The sequence below is a fragment of the Suncus etruscus genome, chromosome 15 (genome assembly GCF_024139225.1).
Source record: "Suncus etruscus isolate mSunEtr1 chromosome 15, mSunEtr1.pri.cur, whole genome shotgun sequence".
NCBI lineage: Eukaryota > Metazoa > Chordata > Mammalia > Eulipotyphla > Soricidae > Suncus > Suncus etruscus.
Genome location: NC_064862.1, coordinates 7061279 through 7086505, shown reverse-complemented (window position 1 = coordinate 7086505; position 25227 = coordinate 7061279). Strand labels below are relative to the sequence as shown.

At 39.0% G+C, this 25227-nt stretch overlaps 3 protein-coding genes across 8 annotated transcripts in view; 2 read left to right on the top strand and 1 right to left on the bottom strand.

Annotated features, from left to right (window-relative positions):
* The window catches only part of REPS1 (RALBP1 associated Eps domain containing 1), a 108958-nt gene extending 97643 nt beyond the window's left edge, over positions 1 to 11315 (top strand). For all 6 annotated transcript variants that reach the window (XM_049788005.1, XM_049788007.1, XM_049788006.1 and 3 more), the window contains 3 exons: positions 518 to 666; positions 1417 to 1522; positions 11043 to 11315. In XM_049788005.1, coding sequence (XP_049643962.1) covers positions 518 to 666; positions 1417 to 1522; positions 11043 to 11111 — 324 coding nt within the window. In that variant the 3' untranslated portion in view covers positions 11112 to 11315. The remainder of the gene's footprint in view (positions 1 to 517; positions 667 to 1416; positions 1523 to 11042) is intronic.
* Positions 1 to 25227, top strand: part of CITED2 (Cbp/p300 interacting transactivator with Glu/Asp rich carboxy-terminal domain 2) — a 1046546-nt gene that overhangs the window by 520344 nt on the left and 500975 nt on the right. The gene's annotated exons all lie outside the window — the stretch shown is intronic.
* Positions 14294 to 25227, bottom strand: part of ECT2L (epithelial cell transforming 2 like) — a 94440-nt gene continuing 83506 nt past the window's right edge. The window contains exons 15-20 of the mRNA XM_049788001.1: positions 21216 to 21289; positions 20958 to 21114; positions 20077 to 20142; positions 18661 to 18749; positions 15954 to 16126; positions 14294 to 14462 (exon numbers count right to left, since the gene is read on the bottom strand). Coding sequence (XP_049643958.1) covers positions 14335 to 14462; positions 15954 to 16126; positions 18661 to 18749; positions 20077 to 20142; positions 20958 to 21114; positions 21216 to 21289 — 687 coding nt within the window. The 3' untranslated portion in view covers positions 14294 to 14334. The remainder of the gene's footprint in view (positions 14463 to 15953; positions 16127 to 18660; positions 18750 to 20076; positions 20143 to 20957; positions 21115 to 21215; positions 21290 to 25227) is intronic.

The window sequence follows — 25227 nt, the reverse complement described above, 5'->3', positions numbered from 1 at the left end:
ATGCATTTCTTGAGGCTCCCCCCCCCCTTTTTTTAATTGAACCAGGTATATATTGAGTACTTGCCGTGTTTGTGTTGAAACTATGATTGTTGCTGTCTTGGGTCAGATTCAGATACCAGGGCATTTATTTACCCTTTTAAAATGGTTAAACATGCACAATTGTGATGTCAACTAGCAGTATTCTTTCCCCATTGTAATTCAAGTGAGCTATTGCCTCAAAAAGTAAATTTTGTTAAATTAGAACAAGTACTTTAATTTTTTTAGAGCGCAAACAGCTTCAAGTAAGTGAGGGACCAAGGAGATGGTTCAGGAAGGAGCGCACATGCCTCGCATGTTTAATACCTGAGATCATTCCCCTGCTCAAGTTGTTTCCTTCCCTACAGCAGCAGCAAGGGTGGCCCTTGTGGAATAGTCAGGCCTGCTCTGTGGGCAAGACATTTTTGTAGTGGCCCCTCATTACCAAACCAGATGTCAGTGTTATTACTAACTGCTTATTTCTAAAATGCTTGTCTTCTAGAGTAAAGGCACGACACCTCTTGCTCCACCACCTAAACCTGTTCGAAGAAGATTAAAATCAGAAGATGAGTTAAGGCCAGAAGCTGATGAACATTCACAAAAGACGGGTGTTTTAGCTGCTGTCCTTGCATCTCAGCCTTCTATTCCTAGGTAAACAGAAAGTCCCTGAATGTGTTTAATTGCCAGGAAAAACTAACAACTTACTGTCAGAATAGTTCTGTTGTTGAGTAAAGGTTCATAACCACTCATCTTTGGTAGTTTTCTTACTTATTAGTAACTCAAATAATGTTCTCATTTTTCTTCACATTTTCTATCACATTAAATTTCAGTTCATTTTAATAACCTGCAGGTCTGAGGCAAAGTTTGAAAAAGGGGTGTAGGGTGACACCACTAACTAAATGATAGTTGTTTTAGATAGATCATGGGCCAAACACAGCATCTTGGCTGTTGTTTATGAGACCCAGGAGCTAAGTGGCTTTTTAATTTTTGTTAAGAAAGAGAACAGTTAGATAGAATAATGGGAAGGGCATTTGCCTTCTACTGAACCCCACCCCAAGTTTGATCCCTGGCAAGTTTGTCCCCTGAACCTTGCTAGGACTGAGTGCCAAGCAGTGCTAGACGTGACCAGAAAATACAAGCTTAATACATAAGTAAAAAATGAAGAAAAATAAAAGAAAAATAGTTAAACTAATAGCAAAAACAAAAGAAGCATATAACTCTTTGAATGCTGGAACTGAACATGCTCTGACTGAGTTAGGCTAATAAAGCCAAGCATCCCTCTGTGTTCTAGTTTTAGTAAAAAATTAGGAAGAATAGTGAACGTACAAAGATTTTAAAAATTAAGTTTTGTGGCATTTATGTTTTTGGCTATTGTTTTTATTTCCCTCTTTATCTTCTCAGATCTGTTGGTAAAGATAAGAAGGCTATTCAGGCATCAATTAGACGAAATAAGGAAACCAACACAGTTTTGGCCAGATTGAATAGTGAATTGCAACAACAATTAAAGGTAATACGGTTTTTAGATTTTTTATTTGAAAGTTCCCATGGACTCAGAGTTAGATGAAAATGTAGAGGTGACTCAGCAGATGATCTTATACTTAACATGAAAATTTTCCTTAAGGCAGGAGAAATGAGTATTTAAAATGTTTTATAGACTTTTGAGTAGTAAAAGGAAATTTTAATTCAATTCTGGTATGCATTGCTATATCCATATATATGGCATCACTTTTCTTATAAAGTTCTTATCTTTCAAATGAGAAGAAATGCTGTGATCTTAGTTTATTTCCAAGATTATTTACATATATGTACGCATATATAACTATTTACTCTGAATGTCACTTTAGCCTTTTATCAAAGTCAATTCAGATTTTATTTGAGGTCTAAAGAATACAAGATGTTAGGTTATCTTTTCTAGGAAAAGAAAAATCTTAAATAGAAATGGTGCTATAATGTAATGAATGGTGTCTGTATGTACTTTGGTACCTCTGCTTAGCAAGGAATGGCTTCATTTTCCCTTTTTTACTATTTTTTTTCCTTTGGTTTTTGGGCCACACCAGGCTGTGCTCAGGGATTACTCCTGGCTGTCTGCTCAGAAATAGCTCCTGGCAGGCATGGGGAACCATATGGGACACCGGGATTCGAACCAACCACCTTTGGTCCTGGATCGGCTGCTTGCAAGGCAAACGCCGCTGTGCTATCTCTCCGGGCCCTCTCTTTTTACTATTAACCATGATTTCTTTCTTTGTTTTTTGTATTTGGACCACAATGGCGGTACTCAGGGATTAATCCTGGCTCTGCACTTAGAAATCACTTCTGGCAGTCTCAGGGGACCATATCAGATGTTGGGGATGGAACCTGGATCCATCCCTGGTCAGCCAATTGCAAGGCAAACCACCTTACCATTGTGCTATTGTTCTGGCCCCTAACCATGATTTATTTGAAAAGAAATCTCTTTGACAGTTCATCAATGATGATGAAAGTTTATTTTTAAATAATTTCTTTATTTAAGCACTGTGGTTACAGAAGTGTTCATAGTTGGGTTTCAGTCATAGAATGTATACCACCTGGGGCTGGAGCAGTAGCACATCTATAGGGCGTTTGCCTTACACGCAGCTGACCCAGGTCAGACTGTGGTTCAATTCCTGGCAACCCCTATGGTCCCCCGAGACAGGGGTGATTTCTGAGCTCATAGCCAGGAGTAACCCCTGAGTGTCACCAGGCATGGCCCAAAAACCAAAAAATAATGATAATAATAATAAAATATGTACACCACTTTTTATCAATGCAATTTACCCACCATCAATGTCCCCCCAAATTCTCTCTCACATCCTTCCTGTCTCTGAATGGGCATTCTCTCTCTCTCTCTCTCTCTCTCTCTCTCTCTCTCTCTCTCTCTCTCTCTCTCTCTCTCTCTCTCTCTCTCTCTCTCTTTCTCTCTCTCCTGTTGTTTTTGGATATCCCTATGCTGTCTTTTATTTTTCTTATATCCCACAGATGAGCGAGCTTATTCTATGTCTACCCCTCTCCCTCTGTCTCATTGTACTCGGCATAATAGTCTCCATGTCCATTCATGTATCCATGTATAGGCAAATTTCATGACTTCATTTTTCCTGATGGCTGCTTAGAATTCCATTGGGTATATATAACATATAACACAGGGTTTTTTTTTTTAATTTTGTTGAGATTATTTTGAATTACAAGTCTTTCACAGTCATATTTCAGGCATATAGTAATAGTAATTCCCACCACCATAGTTCCCAACATGCATCCCATACTTTTCCCCTTAGTCCCCTGGACTACCAGTGTAACAGTCCATTTTGTATTTATCTTGCTAGAGTTTGGGTCTCTTGATTCTGTTGTGTTGACTTTGGCTTGGGTATTTAGATCTGAACTTTGTTTTTAACTCAATGTTCCTGAGATCAGTTGGCTCCTGGATCCCATCCACTTTTCTTTTCTCTAATATAGAAAGATATCAAAATATGAGGCATAACAGAATGATTCAAGTTTTAAAGTTTTATGTAAAAGACTATCTAGAGAAGATATAAATAAAATTAAGAGAAAGAAACAAAAAGGGGGGTGGGTATGGCAAGATTTTTTTTTCTTTCTTTTTGCATGGGCACAGTAGACATTGAGGAAATTAAAATGGAAATTCCTTTAGCCTAAGAGATACAAGGTGTCTCCACTCATGAAGCATACTATCAAAAGACCAACTGCAGGCTCCAGGCATGTTGGTTGTCCAACACCAAGGTCTTTTTGCAGTTTTCAAAGTCAGTCTTCTGTAATTAGAAATCTTGGTTTGCATAGATCTTAGGATGAAGCCTAGGGTAAAGTCTTTCTTTATGGTCCTAGGAACCATGCTGTGTCATGGTTGTTGGTTGTTGTAGTCAGACTGCTGTAATTAGAGATCTTGGTTTTTGCACAGATCTTAGGACAGAACATCTTCTGATTTCATCTCACTGTTAGGTGGTGAGACCTGTCCTTGATGAAGTTGTTTACTCGTTGTCAGGTTGTCATATGAACCTACCCTGGAGCAAGTTGGTGCCAGAGCAATTTTAGGGCTTTCCTCAGAGGGAGTTTGATTCCTGGTGCTGGTGCAGGAAACTGCCAGTTCTAATGTTGGGATCCGGGGTTTGGGGTAGGTGGTCTATGTCTGATCGATTGAGGTCTAAGTCAAGTTAATGTTCGGGGTATTAAGTGCCATGTTCTATAAAATTTATGGGTTCTTTTTTGGGGGGCCACACCGAGCAGTGTTCAAGAGTTACTCCTGGCTCTTTGCTCAGAAATTTCTCCTGGCAGGCTCGGGAGACCATATGGAATGCCGGGAATTGAGCCTGGGCCCTTCCCAGGTCAGCAGATTGCAAGGCAAATGCCCTACCTCTATGCTATCACTCCGGCCCTAAAATTTATGTTTTTTTTTTTTACCTATTAGATAAGAACTTTTTTCTATACACAAGATTTGCCTATGCTTAAAGGAATAGTGTCATATTACTGGTGCATTTGGGGTTGAAAATAACAAGCTGTACAGTCTCTGTGCCATGATATTTGACTTGAACTCCTATCCCAAGCAAGACTTTTCTACTATAATTTCCTACTAAGCAGATTTTTAAAAGGGGGGTTGGGGAGGCAGACTATGTCTGCACATGGAGATAAACACTAAGAATTATAACTATTAAGGAAATGCATCTATAGAAACATATGAAGCAAAAATAGACATCCCTTTATAAGTCTTTTGAGACAGTCTGAGTGGGGGGATAAAAATCCCACACCCTGGTCTTGTGGAGACTGAGAAAGGGTTTGTAGCAGTCAGGGATCAGGTAGTATCCTAGAGCTGGGGATCCCTCTGGAGCCAAATACAGCAATAGTCCACAGAAGGGGAAGTGGGAAAAAAGGGACCTCATATACTGTGTCAGCAAGAGCTGTAGCTACAGCTTCTTGCCCGGGTGAGAAATGTGGGTCTGAGATGGTGTTCATATAACGGGCTGTATACAATACAGGCAGGGATTATGCACAATACAGATTAGACAGAGGAGTCTACTACATACCCACTCAACTCCCACTTGTGGATAGACATTGGAGATCTATTTGTAGGTTGTACTTGGAGGACTTACCCTTATTGGATGGGTCAACGCTTTAAAAACTGGAGTCGGCACATGGGGGGTTTCCAATTTCTAGGCACTTCATCAGTGGTGGGGGTAAACTTTGCTAAATAAACTTTGCTAAAATTGGGATTAGATTATTTGTGGAGCATTTTAGGATAAACATAATTTTCATGTCTAGAGTATTATGCAGTATGATGGTGAGCACTGTAATAGGAGTCTACCCCAGATAGTATCATCAGCTATGTCTTGTGCATCTATGTTCCTTTCAGGAAATTGACAGCAGTAACACAGTTTCTTTAGCCACTCATTTGTGGTCAGGCACCTGGGTTGTTTCAGATTTTGGCTACTGTAACAGTGCTGCCATGAACATATGAGCGCAGAGGGCATTTTTGTATGGTGTTGTGTTCCGTGGTATATCCCCAGGAATGGTATTGCTGGGTCATATGGGAACTCAGTTTCCAGTTTTTTGAGGAATATCCATACTGTTTTCCAGAAAGGCTGGACAAAATGGCATTCCCACCAACAGTGAATGAGAATCCTTTTCTCTCCACATCCACACCAGCACTGGTTTTTTTGTTCTTTGTGATGTGTGCCAGTCTCCATGGAGTAAGATGATACCTCATTGTTGTTTTGATTTGCATCTCCTTGGTGATTAATGATTTGGAACCTTTTATCTTGTGCTTTATGGCCATCTGTATTTCTTCTTTGAGGAAATTTTTGTTTATTTCTTCCTCCCAGTTTTTGGTGGGGTTAGATTTTTTTTTTCTTATTGAGTTCTGCCAGTACCTTATCTGTCTTCAACATTATAACCCCTTACCAGAAGGTTTTGGGTGAATAGTTTTTCCCATTCCGAGAGTAGCCTTTGTATCCTAGTCACTGTTTTCTTTGAAGTGCAGAAACTTCTCAGTTTAATGTAATGCCATTTGTTTATCTCTACTTCCCCTTGCTTGGACAGTGTTGTTTCCTCCTTGAAGATGCCTTTAGTCTCAATGTCACGGAATGTTTTACCTCCGTGTTCTTCTATAGACTTATGGTTTTGGCTCTGATATGAAGGCCTTTAATCTATTTAGATTTGACCTTTGTGCATGGTGTTAGATGGAGGTCTTAGTTTGCTTTTTTAGCATGTGGCTGACCAGTTATCCCAACACCACTTGATGTGAAGGCTTTCCTTGCTCCATTTTGCATTTCTTGCTCCTTTATCAAAGATTAATTGATTGTATGTCTTGGGAACATTCTCTGAATACTCAAGTCTATTCCATTGATGTGAAAGTCTGTCTTTATTTCAATACTGTGCTGTTTTAATGACTATTGCTTTACAGCACAATGCCTCTCATCTTCTTTTTCCTTAGGATTGCTTTAGCCATTCCTCGGTGTCAATTGTTCCAAATGAATTTAGGAGGGTTTGAGCCACTTCTTTGAAAAATGTCATGGGTATCCTTAGGGATTTCATTAAATCTATACAGTGCTTTGGGGAGTTTCACCACTTCAATGATATTAATCCTCCCAGTCCATGAGCAGGGTATATATTTCTCCATTTCCTTGTGACCTCTTTTATTTCTTGGGGAAGTGTTTTGTAATTGTTTGATTTTCGTTTGTTTGTTTGTTTGGTATAGGTTTTTCACCTCGTTAGTTAAGTTGATTCCAAGGTATTTTAGTTTCTGTGACATTATTGTGAATACTTTTCTTTTTAATGCCTATTTCTTTATCATTATTTGTATATAAGAAGGCCATAGATTTTTTTGACCACACCCGGCAGCAATCAGGGTTTACTCCTGGCTTCGTGTTCAGAAATTGCTTCTGGCTCAGGGACTATATGGGATGCTGGGATTGAACCTGGGTCCACCCTAGGACATCCACTTGCAAGGCAAACGCCCTACTGCTGTGCTATCACTCTAGCCCCTGCATGTTAATTTTGTAACCTGCCATTTTGCTATGTAAATCCATTGTTTCTAGAAGCTTTTCATTACTCTTTAGGAATTATTAAATAAAGTATCGTGCTTTTTCTGCATCTATTGATATGAGTATATGGTTTTTCTTTTTTTCTTTTGTTGATATGATGTATAAATTTGGTTTACTTGCGTTTGTTAAACCATCATTGCATGCCTGGGATGAGCCCTACTTGGTCATGGGGAGCCATGATGGATGAGCCGTTAGCTATCCTAAGTGCTGGAATTTTGTTGAGGATATTTGCATTTGTATTTATTAAGGATATTGGTGTGTAGCTCTCTGGTTTTGTAGCATCTCTGGCTGTTTTTGGTGATGTTAACTTCATAAAAACTGTTTGGGAGCATTTCTGTTACTGCGATTTTCTGAAAGAGCCTGAAAATGATTGTCAGTGGGTCCTCTTGAAAGGTTTGAAAGAATTCACTAGTAAATCCATCCGGGCTTGGGCTTTGTTTTGAGGGAAATTTTTGATTAACTTTTTCATTTTCTCAATAGTGATAAATCTGTTTTCAGATATTCCAGATCGTCTTGGTTCAACCTTGGAAGACCATAAGAGATGAAGAATTTATTAATTTTTCCCAGGTTCTCTATTTTTTTAGCATTACATTTCTCAAAGTAATCTCTGATTAGCCTTTAAATTTCTATAGTTTCTGTAATAACCTCCCCCTTTTCACTTCTAATTCAGTTTATTAAGTATCTCATTTTTCCTTTGTGAGTTTTGCTGATGGTTTTTTGATCTTATTTTTTCAAAGAACCAACTCTTCCATTATCTTTTGGATTGTTTTTTGGATTTCCAGTTCATCAATTTCTTATCTGAACTTTTTTTTTAAGTATCTTTATTTAAACATCTTGATTACAAATGTGATTGTACTTGGGTTTCTGTCTGTAAATAACGCCCCCCCCCCCTTCACCAGTGCATCATTCCCACCACCAATGTCCCGAATTTCCCTTCTCCCCACCCTACCCCCGCCTGTACTCTAGACAGGCTTTCTACTTCTCTCATTCATTCACTTATGATAGTTCTCAATGTAGTTTTTTCTCTAGTAGCACACATCACTCATGTCGTAAACTGGATCTTCCAGCCCTCCTCTCTTTTGTTTCTGAGAATTATTGCAAAAATATATTTTATTTTTCTTAAAACCCATAGATGAGTGAGACTATTCTGCGTCTCTCTCTCTCTCTCTCCTTCTGACTTATTTCACTCAGCATAATAGACTCCATGTACATCCATGTATAGGAAAATTTCATGACTTCATCTCTCCTGACAGCTGCATATATTTATTTCATTATGTATTTGTACCACAGTTTCTTTAGCCATTCATCTGTTGAAGGACAACTTGGTTGTTTCCAGAGTCTGGCTATTGTAAATAGCGCAGCAATGAATATAGGTATGAGAAAGGAATTTTTGTATTGTATTTTTGTGTTCCTATGGTATATCCCTAGGAGTGGGATAGCTGGGTTATATGGGAGCTCAATTTCGAGTTTTTGGAGGAATCTCCATATCGTTTTCCATAAAGGATGGACTAGATGGCATTCCCACCAGCAGTAAATAAGAGTTTCTTTCTCTCCACATCCCCACTAGCACTGCTTGTTCTCATTCTTTGTGATGTGCTCTACTCTCTGTAGTATGATATGGTACCTCATAGTTGTTTTTATTTGCATCTCCCTGATGATTAGTGATGTGGAGCATTTTTTCATAAGCCTTTTTGGCCATTTGTATTTCTTTTTTGTCAAAGTGTTCATTTCTTCTCCCCATTTTTTGATGGGATTAGATGTTTTTTCTTGTAAAGTTCTGTCAGTGCCTTGTATATTTAGGATAATTGCCCCATATCTGAGGGGCATTGGGAAAATAGTTTCTCCCACTCGGTGGCTCTTGTATCCTGGGCACATTTTTCCTTTGAGGTACAGAAGCATCTCAGTTTAATATATTCTCATCTGTTTATCTCTGCTTTTACTGGTTTGGAGAGTGCAATTTCCATGAAGATGCCTTTAGTCACAATGTCATGGAGTGTTTTATCTATGTTTTTTTTAATATACCTATGGTTTCAGGTCTGATATCCAGATCTTTAATCCATTTGGATTTTACCTTCATACATGATGTTAGCTAGGAGTCTAAGTTCACTTTTTTGTAAGTGGCTAACCAGTCGTGCCAACACCACTTTTTGAAGAGGCTTTCCCTGCTCCATTTAGGATTTCTTGCTCCTTTATCAAAAATTAGGTGATTGTATGTCTGGGAAACATTCTCTGAGTACTCAAGACTATTCCACTAATCTGAGGGTCTGGCTTTATTCCAATACCATGCTGTTTTGATAACTATTGCTTTGTAATACAGTTTACAATTGGGGAAAGTAATGCCTCTCATATTCCTTTTCCCAGGATTGCTTTAGCTATTTGAGGGTGTTTATTGTTCCAAATGAATTTCAGAAGTGTTTGATCCATTTCTTTGAAGAATGTCATGGGTATCTTTAGAGGGATTGCATTAAATCTGTACAATGCTTTAGGGAATGTTGCCATTTTAATGAATGTTAATCCTGCCAATCCATAAGAAGGGTATGTGTTTCTATTTCCATGTGTCCTCTCTTATTTCTTGGAGCAGGGCTTTATAGTTTTCTTTGTATAGGTCCTTCACGTCTTTGGTTAAGTTGACTCCAAGATATTTGAGTTTATGTGGCACTAATGTGAATGGGGTTGTTTTCTTTTTTTTTTTTTTTTTTTTTTTTTTTTGGTTTTTGGGCCACACCCGGTAACGCTCAGGGGTTACTCCTGGCTATGCGCTCAGAAGTTGCTCCTGGCTTGGGGGACCATATGGGACGCCGGGGGATCGAACCACGGTCCGTCCAAGGCTAGCGCAGGCAAGGCAGGCACCTTACCTTTAGCGCCACCGCCTGGCCCCGGGGTTGTTTTCTTAATGTCCATTTCTTCCCTATTATTATCGGTGTATAGAAAGGCCATTGATTTCTGTGTGTTAATTTTGTAGCCTACCACCTTGCTATATGAGTCTATTGTTTCTAGAAGCTTTTTGGTAGAGTCTTTAGGGTTTTCTAAGTAGAGTATCATGTCATTTGCAAACAGCGAGAGCTTGACTTCTTCCTTTCCTAACTGGATTTTCTTGATATCTTTTTCTTGCCTAATCGCTATAGCAAGTACTTCCACTACTATGTTGAATAGGAGTGGTGAGAGTGGACAGCCTTGTCTTGTATCAGAATTTAGAGGAAAGGCTTTTAGTTTTTCTCCATTGAGGATAATATTTGCCATTGTCTTGTGGTAGATGGCCTTAACCAGGGGTCCTCAAACTTTTTAAACAGGGGGCCAGTTCACTGTCCTTCAGACTGTTGGAGGGCCAGATTATAGTAAAAACAAATTATGAACAAATTCCTATGTACACTGCATATATCTTATTTAGAAGTGAAGAAACAAAATGGGAATAAATACAATATATGGCCCGCGGGCCGTAGTTTGAAGACCCCTGGCCTTAACTATATTGAGAAAGGTTCCTTTAATTCCCATTTTGCTGAGAGTTTTTATCAAAAATGAGTGTTGAGCCTTATCAAATGCTTCTGCATCTATTGATATGATCTTGTTATTTTTATTTTTCTTGTTGTTGATGTTGATAGATTTATGGATATTTAACCATCCTTGCATACCTGAGATAAAACCTACTTGACCATAGTGAATGACCTTTTTGATGAGGTCAATATAGACAGTGCCAGGGACCAGACCCAGGTTGGCTGAATGCAAGGCAAGCATTCTACCCACTATACTTGGCCCAAGCCTAAGGCTTTGAGTTCTAGTCACAATACTGCCTGCAGGCACTGGGGACAATCTTAAAAGCTTTGCTGCTAGGAATTCCCCAGGCAAAAAGGCTAGGAAGAATGTTCAGAGCCTTGGATAAGCATAGTCCATTAGCGTAATTCCCGTTTTCTTGCTGCAGAGTAGCAATTCAATCTTGTATACTTTGAATAACTTGACTTTGTCTCTTTCCAGGATGTTCTTGAAGAGAGAATTTCCCTGGAAGTTCAACTGGAACAACTTCGACCATTTTCTCACCTATAAGCCAACTGCCATTAACTGTGACTGTGCCCATTTTTAAGCAGTTTTGGGTTCAAAGCCAAGTTGGAAACCCAAAAGTTCAGCTCACTGCTTAACTCAACGTTAAATTTTATGGATTCTCTTTTGCTCTGTATGTTCACCATTGTATTTAAGTATCTTTTATTTTTTAATTTCAACAATAAAAGGGTCAGGATGACTTTTTCCGAAGTGTATATTGTGTTTGTTGTTACAACCTATACCCTCGCTATTCCACAGCTTCAGTCATATAAAACCTCACTCTGACTTGACAGGATGAACTGTATCTTTTGTTGTTTTTTATTTTGGGGCCATACCCAGGGGTGTCCAGCACTTACAACAGGGCTTAGGGAACCAACCATATGGGGTATTAAGGATCGAATCAGGGTCAGCTACATGCAAGACAAATGACCTATACTGTACTATCTCTCTGGCTCAGGGACTTCCTCATTTCTGTCTCAGACACAGACTCAGAAATCTTAGCAAAAAGGGACTCGGTTAGTCATCTTGTCTTTGGAGTTTAGTATCTTAAATAAAAATATTAGCTTTATTTGAAAGTCTTTAGAATGAGCTTCCCTCTTTTATTTTTTACTGAAAGATCTATCTTGAATAAGATTTTCTGTAACCACAGCTCTTTAAGAATGAGCTTTCTCTGACAGTCATAGTTTTCAGACTTTTACATCATCTAGGCGGTCACATGTTTTCATTTATTTTACAAAAATATTTTTAACATTTATGTAAGACTTTGGGGGGGGGGCCGGGTCCTCATATCCAGTAGCATTTAGGGTTTACTCCTGGCCCTGTGCTCAGGTCACTTGTTGTAATGCTTAGGGGAGCATATGTGGTGCCGGCAATCAAACCTAGATCTGCCACATGCAAGGCAACAACTATACAACTCTGGCCCTTTGTTAAGATTTTATTTCTCAGCAATAGTCAAAAAAGCTATGAAATTGCTTAATTGTTTCCTAGAAGTGAAGGGAAAATGTTGAAACTATTCTATAGTGAAGTAACATAATTACTTCCACTTGTCGGCATCAACCACTTTTTTTTTTGCAGAGGGTAGGTAAGGAAAGACACTCCTAGCTTCTTTCAGGGGTCACTCCTCTTAACAGGTGGACTTGGGAAACCTTATAAGGTGCCAGGGATGGAACCCAAGTTGGCGGAATGCAAAGCAAGCACACTGGCCTGCAAACATAACTACTTTAATCATTTCTGAAGTGTGTCCTACTCTAAATGTTACTATATTAGTGTTATTTTTATATAATTTGTTCAGTTTTGTTCACATAAATTTATACTCAGTGCTAACAGTAAATACTCCCTTATTGCATATGTTCTTTAACAAATATTTATAGTAGGTATTAATCTGCATGATTATAAATCATTGAGGTAATTTTACACTTTTAATAAAATAGGTCAAAAAAGATTTTTATTGTTTTTAGGTCATCAGTGATGCTCAGGATTTACTCCTGGTTCTACTCTTTAGGATTATACCTGGCAGTGCTTGGATGGCCATGTGCAAGGCCCTTACTGCTGTACTATCCCTTTGGCCCATAAAAGTGCTCAATATTTTAACTTTTATGTTTCCTAAAAGAGTGAAAATGTTTACAAGTTAGAAGGAGGACCAGGAGATGGCTCAAAAGACTGGAGTGCATGCTTTGCATGGAAGCCCCATGTACAATCCCTGACACCATATAATTCCCAACCACCACACACATACAGCCAGGGGAAGATAGCACTAGAAAAAATTGTATTTTCTTCATTTACGAGACATAATGTGGGGCTGGACCCATAGCATAGGGAAGGGCATTTGCCTTGCATGCAGCCGACCCAGGTTTAATCCTTGTCCCCCATATTTTTTTTTTAGTTTTGAAAGGTTTTCTTTGGGCCACACCCGGTCATGCTCGGGTTACTCCTGGCTCTGCTCAGAAATGGCTCCTGGCTAAGGGGACCATGTGGGATGCCGGGGCTAGAACCATGGCAGCCATGTGCAAGGCAAATGCCTTGCCGCTGTGCTCATTCCAGCCCCTTTAGTCCCCCATCTTAATTCAATGAAGACTTTGAAGACCCAGAAAACTACCCAATACATCACTGTTTATTTGCTCAAAAAAGTCTTAAATTCCCTAATTATCAGCTAAGTTTTAATTTTTCACTCAAATTCTATTGAAAAACAAAGTTACTGAGGCTAGGAGGTAGTACGATCAGGAGGATATTTTCCTTACATGAAGCTGACCTGGAGTCAGTCCCTGGCATCCCATATGGTCCTCTGAGCCTCACTAGGAGAAGTTCTGAGTGTTCTGAGAGCAGATCTGGGAAGAAAATCCTTTAGCATTGCACACATGCAAAAAAGCAGGTGTTATTTTTAATCTTCCTTATTTTCCTAAAGTTTCTTTCGCCACCAAATAGCCTTCTAATTTGGAAAGGTCTGAGATTTTAATTTTGCAACCGAAGAACATGATAATTACAGAAACACTTCAGTACCGTGGTGCATTCCTTGAAGAACACATTTGTATTGAGAATTACGTTTTGAGAAAGTTACCAAATGATATATTATGCACGTTTTTAATTCATGAGAATGTTACAGATGATTAATAAATCAACATGTTGGGGCCAGAGAGATAGCATGGAGGTAAGTGTTTGCCTTCCATGCAGAAGGACGATGGTTCTAATCCCGGCATCTCATATGGTCCCCTGTGCCTGCCAGGGGCAATTTCTGAGCATAGAGCCAGGAGTAACCCCTAAGTGCTGCCGAGTGTGACCCTAAAACCAAAATAAATAAATCAACATGTTTAAGAAACTTCATTGATTTTATTTTTTATTTGATCACAAAGCAAAAATTTAAATACAAAATATACTTGTTCCAGTTTTGTTTGTGGGAGTGAGAGGGAATCTGGGTCACACCCAGCATATACAGTGTCAGTCATTGAACCCAAATTAACTGTGTACCAGGCAAGCACTTTACCTCCTTTTCTGACCCTTTGCTTGTTCTAAGTTTCAACAAATAATTGTCCATCTTAAATAGTACCAAAAGAAGTTCAAATTTCAGGAGTCAAAATTGTTCTTACTGTTCACTTCACACAGATAGTTATGGCAATCTGACTCCTGTCATCCATAGCAGATGATCATTCTGTTTCTTGCTGGATGTTCTGGAGCAAAAATAAATGCTGTCTTTGTTTGCCAGGGAAAGTTGGCACCTTGATGTCTGAGTCCAATCTCACTTCTCTATATTACTTCTGATTGCATTTTTGAGTACTGACAACCATAGGAATTTTTCATCTTCAAGCTCTGTAGCACAAATCCATTCACATTTTGGACCTTGAAGAACAAAGGCATTCTTGATATCTGTAAAAATATGTAAGTATAAGCACATTTTAAAATAACTCTGAAATTACTGAATAACTCAGATGTGACCTCAAATTAACATTTGTTTCATTGTAATTAGCAATTACTTTTCAAGACTAAAGGGTCCTATTTCTTGGCTACTTCAAAAGAAAAGAGAGTCAGTTAAAGGTTTAACTAATGAGTATTTCTAAAAAAAGATACTGAGAGCTGGACCAAGAAAGTCATAAGGACCAGTGGCAGAATTAAGACTTCACTTATAAATGCAGTCAGTTCAGTGACAACAGAGAATTGAAATAGGACATAGTTGATTAAGAAAGGTTGATGTTACATTCTAACTGTACCAAGTGGTTAAAGGCACCTGACAATGTCTTTTGGATGGAAATATTATTCCTCTGCTCTGTATTCTTTCTCATGTTTAGGTTTAAGATGGAGCTATAGCTGATGGTATTCAGCCCATTTGCTTTTGGGTTTTGTTTTTGGGTCATACCCAGCGGTGCTCAGGATTACTTCTGGCTCGGCTCTGAGAAATCACTCTTGGCAGGCTCGGGGTGGGGGTGGGAGGCATAAGGAATGCCAGGATTGGAACCACCATCCCTCCTGGATCGGCTGCTTGCAAGGCAAATGCCCTACCGCTGTGCTATTTCTCTGGCCCTCAGCCCATTTTAGATTAGTTACATATCTGGGAAACTCAGATATGACCTCAGATTAACATTTATTTCATTGTAGTTAGCAATTACAGCTTTAACTTCAATCCCTACTCTAAGTGGCATGAAAGAATACTTAGATTAGTGATGTTATTTTCCAGTGGTCTGATCTAAATAGGAAAGCAATACTTGGAAGCTTTGGCAGTAAAGCATGAGAATTCAAAATAGATACTATTAGGTGTAAGAATATTTTTATAACAGGATTTCTATCGAAGTTACCATGAATTAAATGCATAAGAGGTATTGAGGAGCCTTTGATAATTGTACTGATTGCTTTATAGGACTACCAACTTAAGGAAGAAACAGAACAATCAAGTCAGTAATCCTTTTTGCCCTTGTAGAATGGAAAAGTATCAATTAGCAAAATTATGACATCCACAATAAGTATATAGTTATTGTTATATCTCCAACATGTCAAACTGCTTCAAAGAACTTGGTATATGCCACCATATCTCTCGTGATCCTGGTTTAGTTTTTGAACCACTGGCAGTGCTCAGGTGGACAGATGTGGTGCTAGAGATTGAACCTAGGTTTGCTGCTTGCATGGCAAAACCCCCTACCCTTATGTACCAACTACCTCCAATGTTTTTGAAGGCTGTTTTCCTAATAGAAAGGGTACATGAGAAATGTTAGCAGTTATTTTCCTATTTCAGGAGTAGATGAAATTTGCAATACTGAAATCCTAATATAGCAAATTACAATTTGAGTAACCAGGCTTTTGAACTTCATGGGCTACACCTTCCTATGGGTATTTCTACAGGTATTTAGCTTTTGGAAATTTACATACATTTGGAATCTGGAATATCTTCTACGAGTAATCTATGAAGGGCGATCGATGCAATGAACTTGTAGGTTGACTTTGAAGTTCTTTCAAATGGAGTGTGAGATATGCCCCGACTGGAAATAAGCAGTGTATCGTTGAAAAGGAAAAGGCTGAGATCATGGATGTGTTCATAGAGCCTGTGTTCAACAGAAGGGGCAGTGTTAGAAAGGGAGTAGTGTGTGCATGTTTTGGTTACACAATTCACTGTTCTATTCATGGTCAAGGTTTTTATTCCACAGCAGACCTTCTGAATGGCTCAAAGAAGTTCTGACTTTTCTGGATTTGTTGTCTGGGGACCACACCCAGCTCAGGGGTTACTCCTGACTCTGCATTAGGAGTTACTCTTAGGGGTGCTCAAGAGACCATTTGGAAAGCTGGAGACCAACTGCGTGGCTGGCAGGTGCCCTATCCACCATACTAAGCCACAATTCTGATTTTCTCAGTCCAACACTATGAGTAACACCCTGCCAGAATGGTTTGAGCTTTTTTGTTGTTGTGGAAGATTAACTGATCATATACTTCAGGATATTCCACTCCATTTCACTAATCTGAAATTTTGTCTATTCCAGTATCATGTTGGTTTAATTTCTACTGTACTACTGTTTGAAGCGGGGAAAGTGAAACTCCCTGTCTTTTAATTAACGATTGTTTTAGCTATATATGAAATTTGACATTTGAATTTCCATATTGAATTTCATGTGTGTTCAATCTATTTCTTTGAAAAACATCATGGGTATCTATGGGACTATGTTGAATCTGTAAAATGCTTTAGGGATTATTGCCATTTTGATCTATGAGCAGAGGGATGTGTTTCATTTCCTGTGTCCTCTTTTATTTCTTGAAATAGTGTTTTGTGAGTTGTTATTTATCCGTAAAGTTGTGTATCTTTCCTTCAAATATTATTGAGAGTCTGGTGGGTGAAGTATTCTTGGTGAGATTGTCATTTCATTGAGTTTTTTCACCGTATTCCACCAGTCTTTGGTTAATCTGCTATAAATATTAATGCTCCTTTGCTTAGAGTTTCCTCTTTGATATTGCTGCTTTGGGTATTATATGTCTTTGATTTTTGTTATTCTGATTAGGATGTGCCAGAGTATACTTGTTTGGGTCTCTTTAGCTGGTATCCTTCTGGCCTTCTGGAGGTGGGTGCAACTGTTCTCCAGCTCTGAGAACTTGTCAGCACTGATGTATCTGACAGTTGTTTCTTCATCAGTGTTGCCTTCCTGGCATTCTGGGCCCCTCATGATTCTTAATGCTATCCTGTTCAAATTCACACCAAATTTCATTTATTTTGAGGCCTTTTTTTTTTCCATCTTCTCCTATTGTCTGGTTTTCTGAACCTGTCTTGGAATTCACTGATTCTGTCCTCAGAGGTATTACTCTGCTGGTGAGGTCTTTCAGTGAGTTTTTCATTTCACCTACCAAGTTTTCATTCCTGCCATTTCTGCTTACAGTTTCCTCATTTCTGGTCTCATTTTCTCTTGTATTTGATTGGTTCTATTCCATTATTTCTTTGAGTTCCCTAAACATCTTCAACATTTGATAAACAATTTTCTTGTGTCAGGATAATCAAACTCTGGCCTATTACTTGTTTTCAAGGGTCTATCTAAATAAAGCCAAGTTTGTTCATTTATTTTGTGTATTGTTTATGAATATTCTATTATTTACCTTTATTGTTTCATTTCATAGATGTTTTTGTACTGTCTTGGAAAAGTGAAATAAATAATCCCACAGACATTGTCCAGTCAGCTAGATCCTAGAATATTTACTAATTGACTCTACCAAAAAACAACAGGCCCAACTTTGTTCTAAAGGAGAAAAGGGCTGGGTTGGAAAGATAGTTCAGTAGATAAGGTGTCTGCCTTGCATGTGACTGACTCAGATTCAGTCCCAGGTGTCACGTACATCTCCACTCAAGCATCCCCAGGGGTGATCTCTAAGCACTGCAAGATGTGCTCCTCTCATTCACAGAAGGGAGGAAAAAGGAGAGATGTTTTTGGAAGTTGGTAGTCTCCCATTTTTTAATTTTTAAATTACTGTGAGCACTCTGCAAACTAGATATAGTGATATATATCACTGTCCTCATTGTATATATAGATATGTAGACATATTTATATATAGTGATCTATATCATTGTCCTCATATGTCCTCAATAACTACAAATAAAATTTGATCTTCTATTCCTTATAGTGCAATAGATGCATGGATAAATATCCCACAATGCCTTTGTCTCCTCTATTAAAGCAAGACCTCAGAATTCCTGCTTCTGGAGTCCCAGCAGCAGTATAGTTGGTAGTGCATTTGCTTTGTACACTGTCAACCCAAATTCAATCCTCAGTATACATATGGTCCCCTGGAAGTAATTCCTGAGCACAGAGCAAGAAGTAACCCCTGAGCGCTTCCAGGTGTGACCAAAAACAACAGAACTACTGCTCTGTGTTGCTTTGGTTCTGGGAGAAACAAAACATTTCCTTCCATTCGATGCACCATTCTACCCAGTGCATCAGCCTTGAATAAGAGTGAGGTGCTAATGCTCCATATGTCATCTGTGTGGTGGGGTGACTTCTCAGCTCAAGCCCTATGCCTGAGAAACACAGTAAATACATTCTTGTCTTTGAGTCAGAGCTAAAAAAGCAGGACACAGTTCCGCTGTCAGTCGTAGAATCTTTACCTTAAAGAAAAACATGCTTCATCATGACAGCAGTGATGCTGGGCTACATCTTGGACCCGAATTAGATACCTATTTTCTTTAGGTAGAGTCTGTGTAATCAAACATAAAATGAGAAACAATCATTCATTTTTATAAAATTAAGAATTTCACTACTCATTTCCTACCAAAATGTGCGACTCCAATGTACAACAAGACAATTTCCTCTAGCTTCCCCATTTTGCCCTTGGACATCTCCACTCAGTGAATTCTTCCAGTTCATCAAGCCTCAGCAGTCATAGGACCCCGAGTTGTAGCTGAGAATCAAGAATTTCAAAGTGACAGGGACACTTGGGGTGCGGAGGAACCCAGTGAGGAAAACCCAGAGCTGGCTGTGTTGGGAGAACGTGAAGAAGAAGCTGAAGACTGAAGGAATTAATTATTTGGGGGGTGTGGGGAATTAAGCCCAAATCTTCACATGTACTAGGTAAGAAGTCTACCACCTTGCTACGTTCACAGCCCCTGGAACCAGTGTTTTTTCTTTTGCAGGGCAGAAGGGAAAGAAAGAGTAGAAAAGGAAAGAAAAGAGGAGAGTATGGAAAGAAGGAAGTAGGGAAGGAGAGAAGGGAGAAAGTATGAAGGAAGGAAGGAGGGAAGGAAGGAAAGAGTGAAGAAAACAGGAAAGAAAGAGAAGGAAGGAAGTAGGGAGGGAGAAAAGGGAATGAAGGAGGGAAGCTGACCTAATTTTTTCGTATGAGATAAGATTTTAAATAGGAAAGGCAGTAAAATAAGGAAGAACAACAGTAGTAGGAAAGGAGTATAAGCAAAGTTGCAGCGATGTGAGGGATATTAACACTCATGAAGAATAATGAGAATATCTGAGAGTTTGAGCTGAGAGACGGCCAAGCCACAGTAGAGAAAGTAAGAGAGGGCTAGTCTAGACTACGAGATATAGTGAGAAGTGGATTTTCTAAAGTCGCTTCAAATATTCGAAGTGTTTGGTGCCAGAACAATAGAACAGCAAATAGGGCTCATGGCTACCCAGGTTTGATTCTTGGCACCCTTTATGGTCCCCCAAGCACATCCGGGAGTAATTCCTGAATGCAAAACCAGGAGCACCAGGTATAACCACAAAACAGAAAAATATTCTCAGCATATATAATGCTGCCTCAGGAAGTGTTCAGGAACTCAGAACCAAGAGAATACACAGGCCTCCCATAATTGAGATCTTGATCACACAGCAGCCAGCAAGGAGCTAAGACTGGAATGTTTAGCGGAAGAAAAAGCCCACATGTGTCCCACTCCTCAGCCTGGTCGTTCAGTATCTGGAATGCAGGCTGCATCCAGCAGGTGCTCCCTGGGCCCAAATCTGCACGTTGGCTCTTTGCACTGATGCCCATTCAGGAGCGTGAGCTGCAGTGAATACATAAGAATACGTACAGGGCATCCCCAGATGGTCCTCTGTATCTCTGACAGCTGATCCTTCATACTGGCAATTTGTTTCATCTATAAAAGAAAGTGCTTTGTGACAAGTGAAAATTGTGGGATTTTTACATATAAAAAGAGTTTGTAGGGGCTGGAGCAATAATACACGGTGGGCACTTGCCTTGTACACAGCCAACCTAGTTTGATTCCTTGGCATCCTGTATGGTCCCCAGCACCCCACCTAAAATAATTCCTGATTATAGAGCCAGTAGTAATCCCTAACACTGCAGGGTATGGTCCAAAATCGAAACATAAATAAATTAATTAAAAATTTTTTTAAATCTTTCATGGCAAGTGATGCAGTACTCAAGTTTTTACTAACTATATAGAATCTTTGGTTTCTGTCTACAGTGATTTGGAATTCAGAGGCAAGTGATAAGTCTGTGTCAAACAGCATCATGTAGGCTAATGTGTCTGTTTACATTCAGCCCCAACAAATATGCAGGAGGCCCATGGTAGCGTCAGTATTTTCAGATGACAGAGATGCTGAATTCTTTCTTAGTAATGAGAGTTGTGATTCTGATGGCAAGAAAGTTAATACACCTCAGAGTTCTTTTGGAAACAATGAATTTGATGTATTTCCCTCATATATCAAGAGGAATATCTTATTTTTCAAATGTCCCACTGGTAAGAGGTTTTTATTATATTTGTACAGATATCTGAAAACATACTGTCTCCTGTTATTTGGGAACACGGGCCCTTCATTCACAAAATTTCAGGCTACAAAGATGTTGCATTAAAAGAAATCCTTGAAGTAAAGCAAAGCCTTAAGAGGAGAAGGAATTTCAGGATGTCTGTATCACAACCTGGTCTCTTCAAAGGACACAGCAACCCACCTGATCGATATAACCTTTATATTTTTTGATTTGCTCAATTGCAGTAGTCAGATCACCTCGGTCAGTGTGTTCTGCTGGAGTATGAAGCCGTAAAGCATAGAGAAGATGAATGTATTCATCAAATCTCCGGGAAGGAGACAAAAGCATCTCTGGCAGGCTGTTTGAAGAACAGAGAAAGAACTGGGTTTTCTCTCATAAAGGTAGAGAGAGCACCCTGACCTAGGTGATGGCCCAGCTGAAGACCTTTTCAGTACTTACCTCAGCATTTTGGTAGCAATGGTCTTATCATGCCTCTTCAGGAAAGCACGGAATGCAGGCATCATTTCTCTACACTGAAAGATGATGAATATTTTGTTGTAAAAACTCAGTTCTGAGATAATGTGTGACCTGCTTACAGAGCACACACAATCTCTGAAAACACTCCACACAAGAAGGTGAATCCACATTTCTCAAAGTACTATTAGTACTTCTGGTGTAGGTTAACAGATTATATGTAGTATATTAGTTATACCACAGACAGTTTCCTTAAATTAAATCCATCTAGATAAGTTTTATTTCAACATAGACACAATAAATACTATTTCCTTAGAGCAACAAATTTATTAATGATACCTATAACACTGCTATTAGTAAGAGGGAGAGAGAAAAATATAAAATGATCCAATTCATCTATAGGATATTAAAAAACAACAACAGGTCAGAGAGATAGCACAGCGGTAGGGAGTTTGCCTTGAGTGCAGCCTATCCTTCAAATCCCAGCATCCTATATGGTCCCCCATGCTGGCTGGGAGCGACTTCTGAGCGAAGACCCAGAAATAACCCCTGAGCATTGCCTAGTGTGACCCAAAGTCAAAAAAAAAACAAAAACAAACAAAAAAAAACCAACAACAACAACAACTAGGTGTAAGACCAGCAGGAGCATCTGGAAGCAGTTGCCAGAGATTAGATTTAAAAAGTGCCAGCTGGAATAGAACCTCTAGTATGTGAACCAAGATGCAGCTGCCTGCCAGTTTTGGGCAGAGTTTTGTGGTGGGAGGGGGGGACCCTTTTAAATGCAGCTGAGGTGTGTGGGACCAGCAAGAGCATTTCTTCCAGTCAAGGAACTGCACTTACCAAAGTTTACAATGGGAAAACTACATAGAACCCCACACCTTGTGACTGAAGATTGCTGGATCTGGAGACCCAACCAACACTGCCACCTACATAACATTTCTTATCAGGACTTTAGAGAGGAAAAAAACTTTAAGAACTTAAAGAAACAATGGAATGAACAGCCCAAAAGACTGAAGAGAATATGAGAGTAAAATGAGAAAACTTCAAACAGGTATCAGGGCTGAAAAACATGGTAAGTGAAATGAAAAGCCTCACTGGAAAGCCTCACCAGCAGAGTAACAGCCACTGAGGACTGAATCAGTGATGTAGAAGATGAGCTGCATAACACCTCCAAACAACATAAGAGGCTGGAAAAAATTCTCAGAGAAACTGAACAGATGTAGATGTGGGGAGAAAGGAACTTTCATTCACCTCTGGTGGGAATGACGCCTAGTCCAGCCGTTTGGGAAAACAATATGGAGATTCCTCAATAAGCTGGAAATTGAGTTCCCATATGATCCAGCAATACCACTCCTAGGAATATATCCTAGGAACACAAAGATATTATACAAAAAATGCCCTCTGCACTCCTGTATCCATGACAGCACTATTTACAATAGCCAAAATTTGGGAACAACGCAGATGAGTGGCTAAAGAAACTGTGGTACATCTACCCAGTGGAATACTATGCAGCCATTAGAAAAATGAAGTCATAAAATTTGCCTATAGGCGGATGAATATGGAGATTATCATGCTCAGTTAAACAAGTCAGAGGAAGAGGGATAAACATAGAATATTCTCACTCATCTGTGAGTATAAGGAAAATAAAGAAGAACATTGGGATGATAGCCAGAGACAATAGATATGAGGATTAGGAGGACTAATCCATGGTAGGAAGCTTGCCACAAAGAGCTGAGAGTGCAGTTAGAGTAGAGAAGTGTCTACTATGAAAGGGACATGCATGATACTTCTTCATTAACAGTAATGTAAATCTTGGTATTAAAAAATAAAAAGAGAGAACAAAAGAGAAGGAAAGTGGTCTGCCATAGAGGCAGGCTGGATGTGAGGAACTGGAGAGTAACTGGGAAAATTGGTGGTGGGAAATGAATACTGTGAACACTGCATACTGAAACTCAACTATCAACAGCTTTTTAACTCTGTATCTCATACTAATTTAAATCAAAAAATGTTAATACTATGAGTACTATTAATCATGAATGCATAACACATTATGAAGATGCTCTATTCTTTCTTTGTTTTCTTTTTCTTCTTTCTTTTCTTTTTCTTTCTTTCATTATTTCTTTCTCTCTTTCCTTCCTTCCTTTCTTTCCTTTTCTTTCTTTCTTTTTCTTTCTTTTTTTTTCTTTCCTTCCTTCCTTCCTTCCTTCCTTCTTTCTTTCTTTCTTTCTTTCTTTCTTTCTTTCTTCCTTCCTTCCTTCCTTCCTTCCTTTCTTTCTTTCTTTCTTTCTCTTTCTTCCTTCCTTCCTTTCTTTCTTTCTTTCTCTTTCTTTCTTTTTCTTTCTCTCTTCTTTCTTTCTTTCTTTCTTTTTCTTTCTTTCTCTCTTTTTTCTTTCTTTCTCTCTCTTTCTTTCTTTTTCTTTCTCTCTTCTTTCTTTCTTTCTTCCTCTTTCTTTCTTTCTTTCTTTCTTTCTTTCTTTCTTTCTTTCTTTCTTTCTTTCTTTCTTTCTTTCTTTCTTTCTTCCTTCCTCTTTCTTCCTTCCTCTTTCTTCCTTCCTCTTTCTTCCTTCCTCTTTCTTTCTTTCTTTCTTTCTTTCTTTCTTTCTTTCTTTCTTTCTTTCTTTCTTTCTTTCTTTCTTTCTTTCTTTCTCTCTCTCTCTCTTTCTTTCTTTCTGTCTTTCTCTCTCTCTTTCTTTCTTTCTGTCTTTCTTTCTTTCTCTCTCTCTCTTTCGCTTTTGGGCCACACCCGGTGACACTCAGGGGTTACTCCTGGCTATGCACTCAGAAATCACTCCTGGCTCAGGGGACCATATGGGATGCTGGGGATCCAACTGCGGTTCATTCTGGGTCAGCCGCGTGCAAGGCAAACACCTTACTGCTGTTCCATTGCTCTGGCCTCAGTTCTACTATTATTAATATCTATTTTAATTGTTATAACATTGCTTTATAACACTATATGTGTTTCAGGTGTATAGCATTCACCATCTGTTTAAACTATAATATCACTGACAAAAATCTAGTTTCATCTATCACCATGCAAATGGCCCCTATACTCATTTTCCCCACACCTACTAAATGTCTGATCTAAAAATTAGTCATTGTTCTGTAGAAAGAGTTCAAAGGGCTGAATGCATGCAGACACCCACCCACACTGCATGGTCTCTCGGCATGGCTGGTAGCAACCTGTAGCACGTAACTGATTGTAGCCCTTAAATACCACAGGGTGAAATAAATAATTCAAAAAGTGACTTCATTTTTCTCTTTAGGAACACAGCCTACAAGATGGTAATAATTCTAATTTCTAGAATTTAAGTACTCATTTATATCAATAATATTTATACTAATATTGATAGAAAATGTACACAAAGCTCACCCCAAGCTAATGAAAAAGATAATATCCTAGGGCCCGGAGAGATAGCACAGCGGCATTTGCCTTACAAGCAGCCGATCCAGGACCTAAGGTGGTTGGTTCGAATCCCGGTGTCCCATATGGTCCCCCATGCCTGCCAGGAGCTATTTCTGAGCAGACAGCCAGGAGTAACCCCTGTTTTTGATGTGGCCCAAAAACCAAAAAAAAAAAAAAAAGATAATATACTAGACAACAAAAATAAGAATTCCAAGACAGTAGGTGTATAAAATTGAAATAAACAGGTGATAGAAACCCAACCACATCATATTTGTAATCAAGGTGTTTAAATAAAGTATTATTTAAATAAAAGAAATAAACAGATGAATGCTCATCATCCTTATCCTCTCCCTCAGTACCATCTGTTCCAGCCTTTTCAAAGTCATCTTTATACAGAATTATACAGACCTTGGCACAGATTTGTTTCTGAGGGTATGTGAGAGTTTACTTCAATTTTTATACTCAAGATGGTTTGTCTGAGGCCCTGAGGGAAATCCCAGGCAATCCCAGGGGTTGGATAGCTTCTAGATGATTCCTGATCTCAAACAACACCCTCGAATGTCCAGAGCAGTGATTTCTCCCATGTGGTAGAGA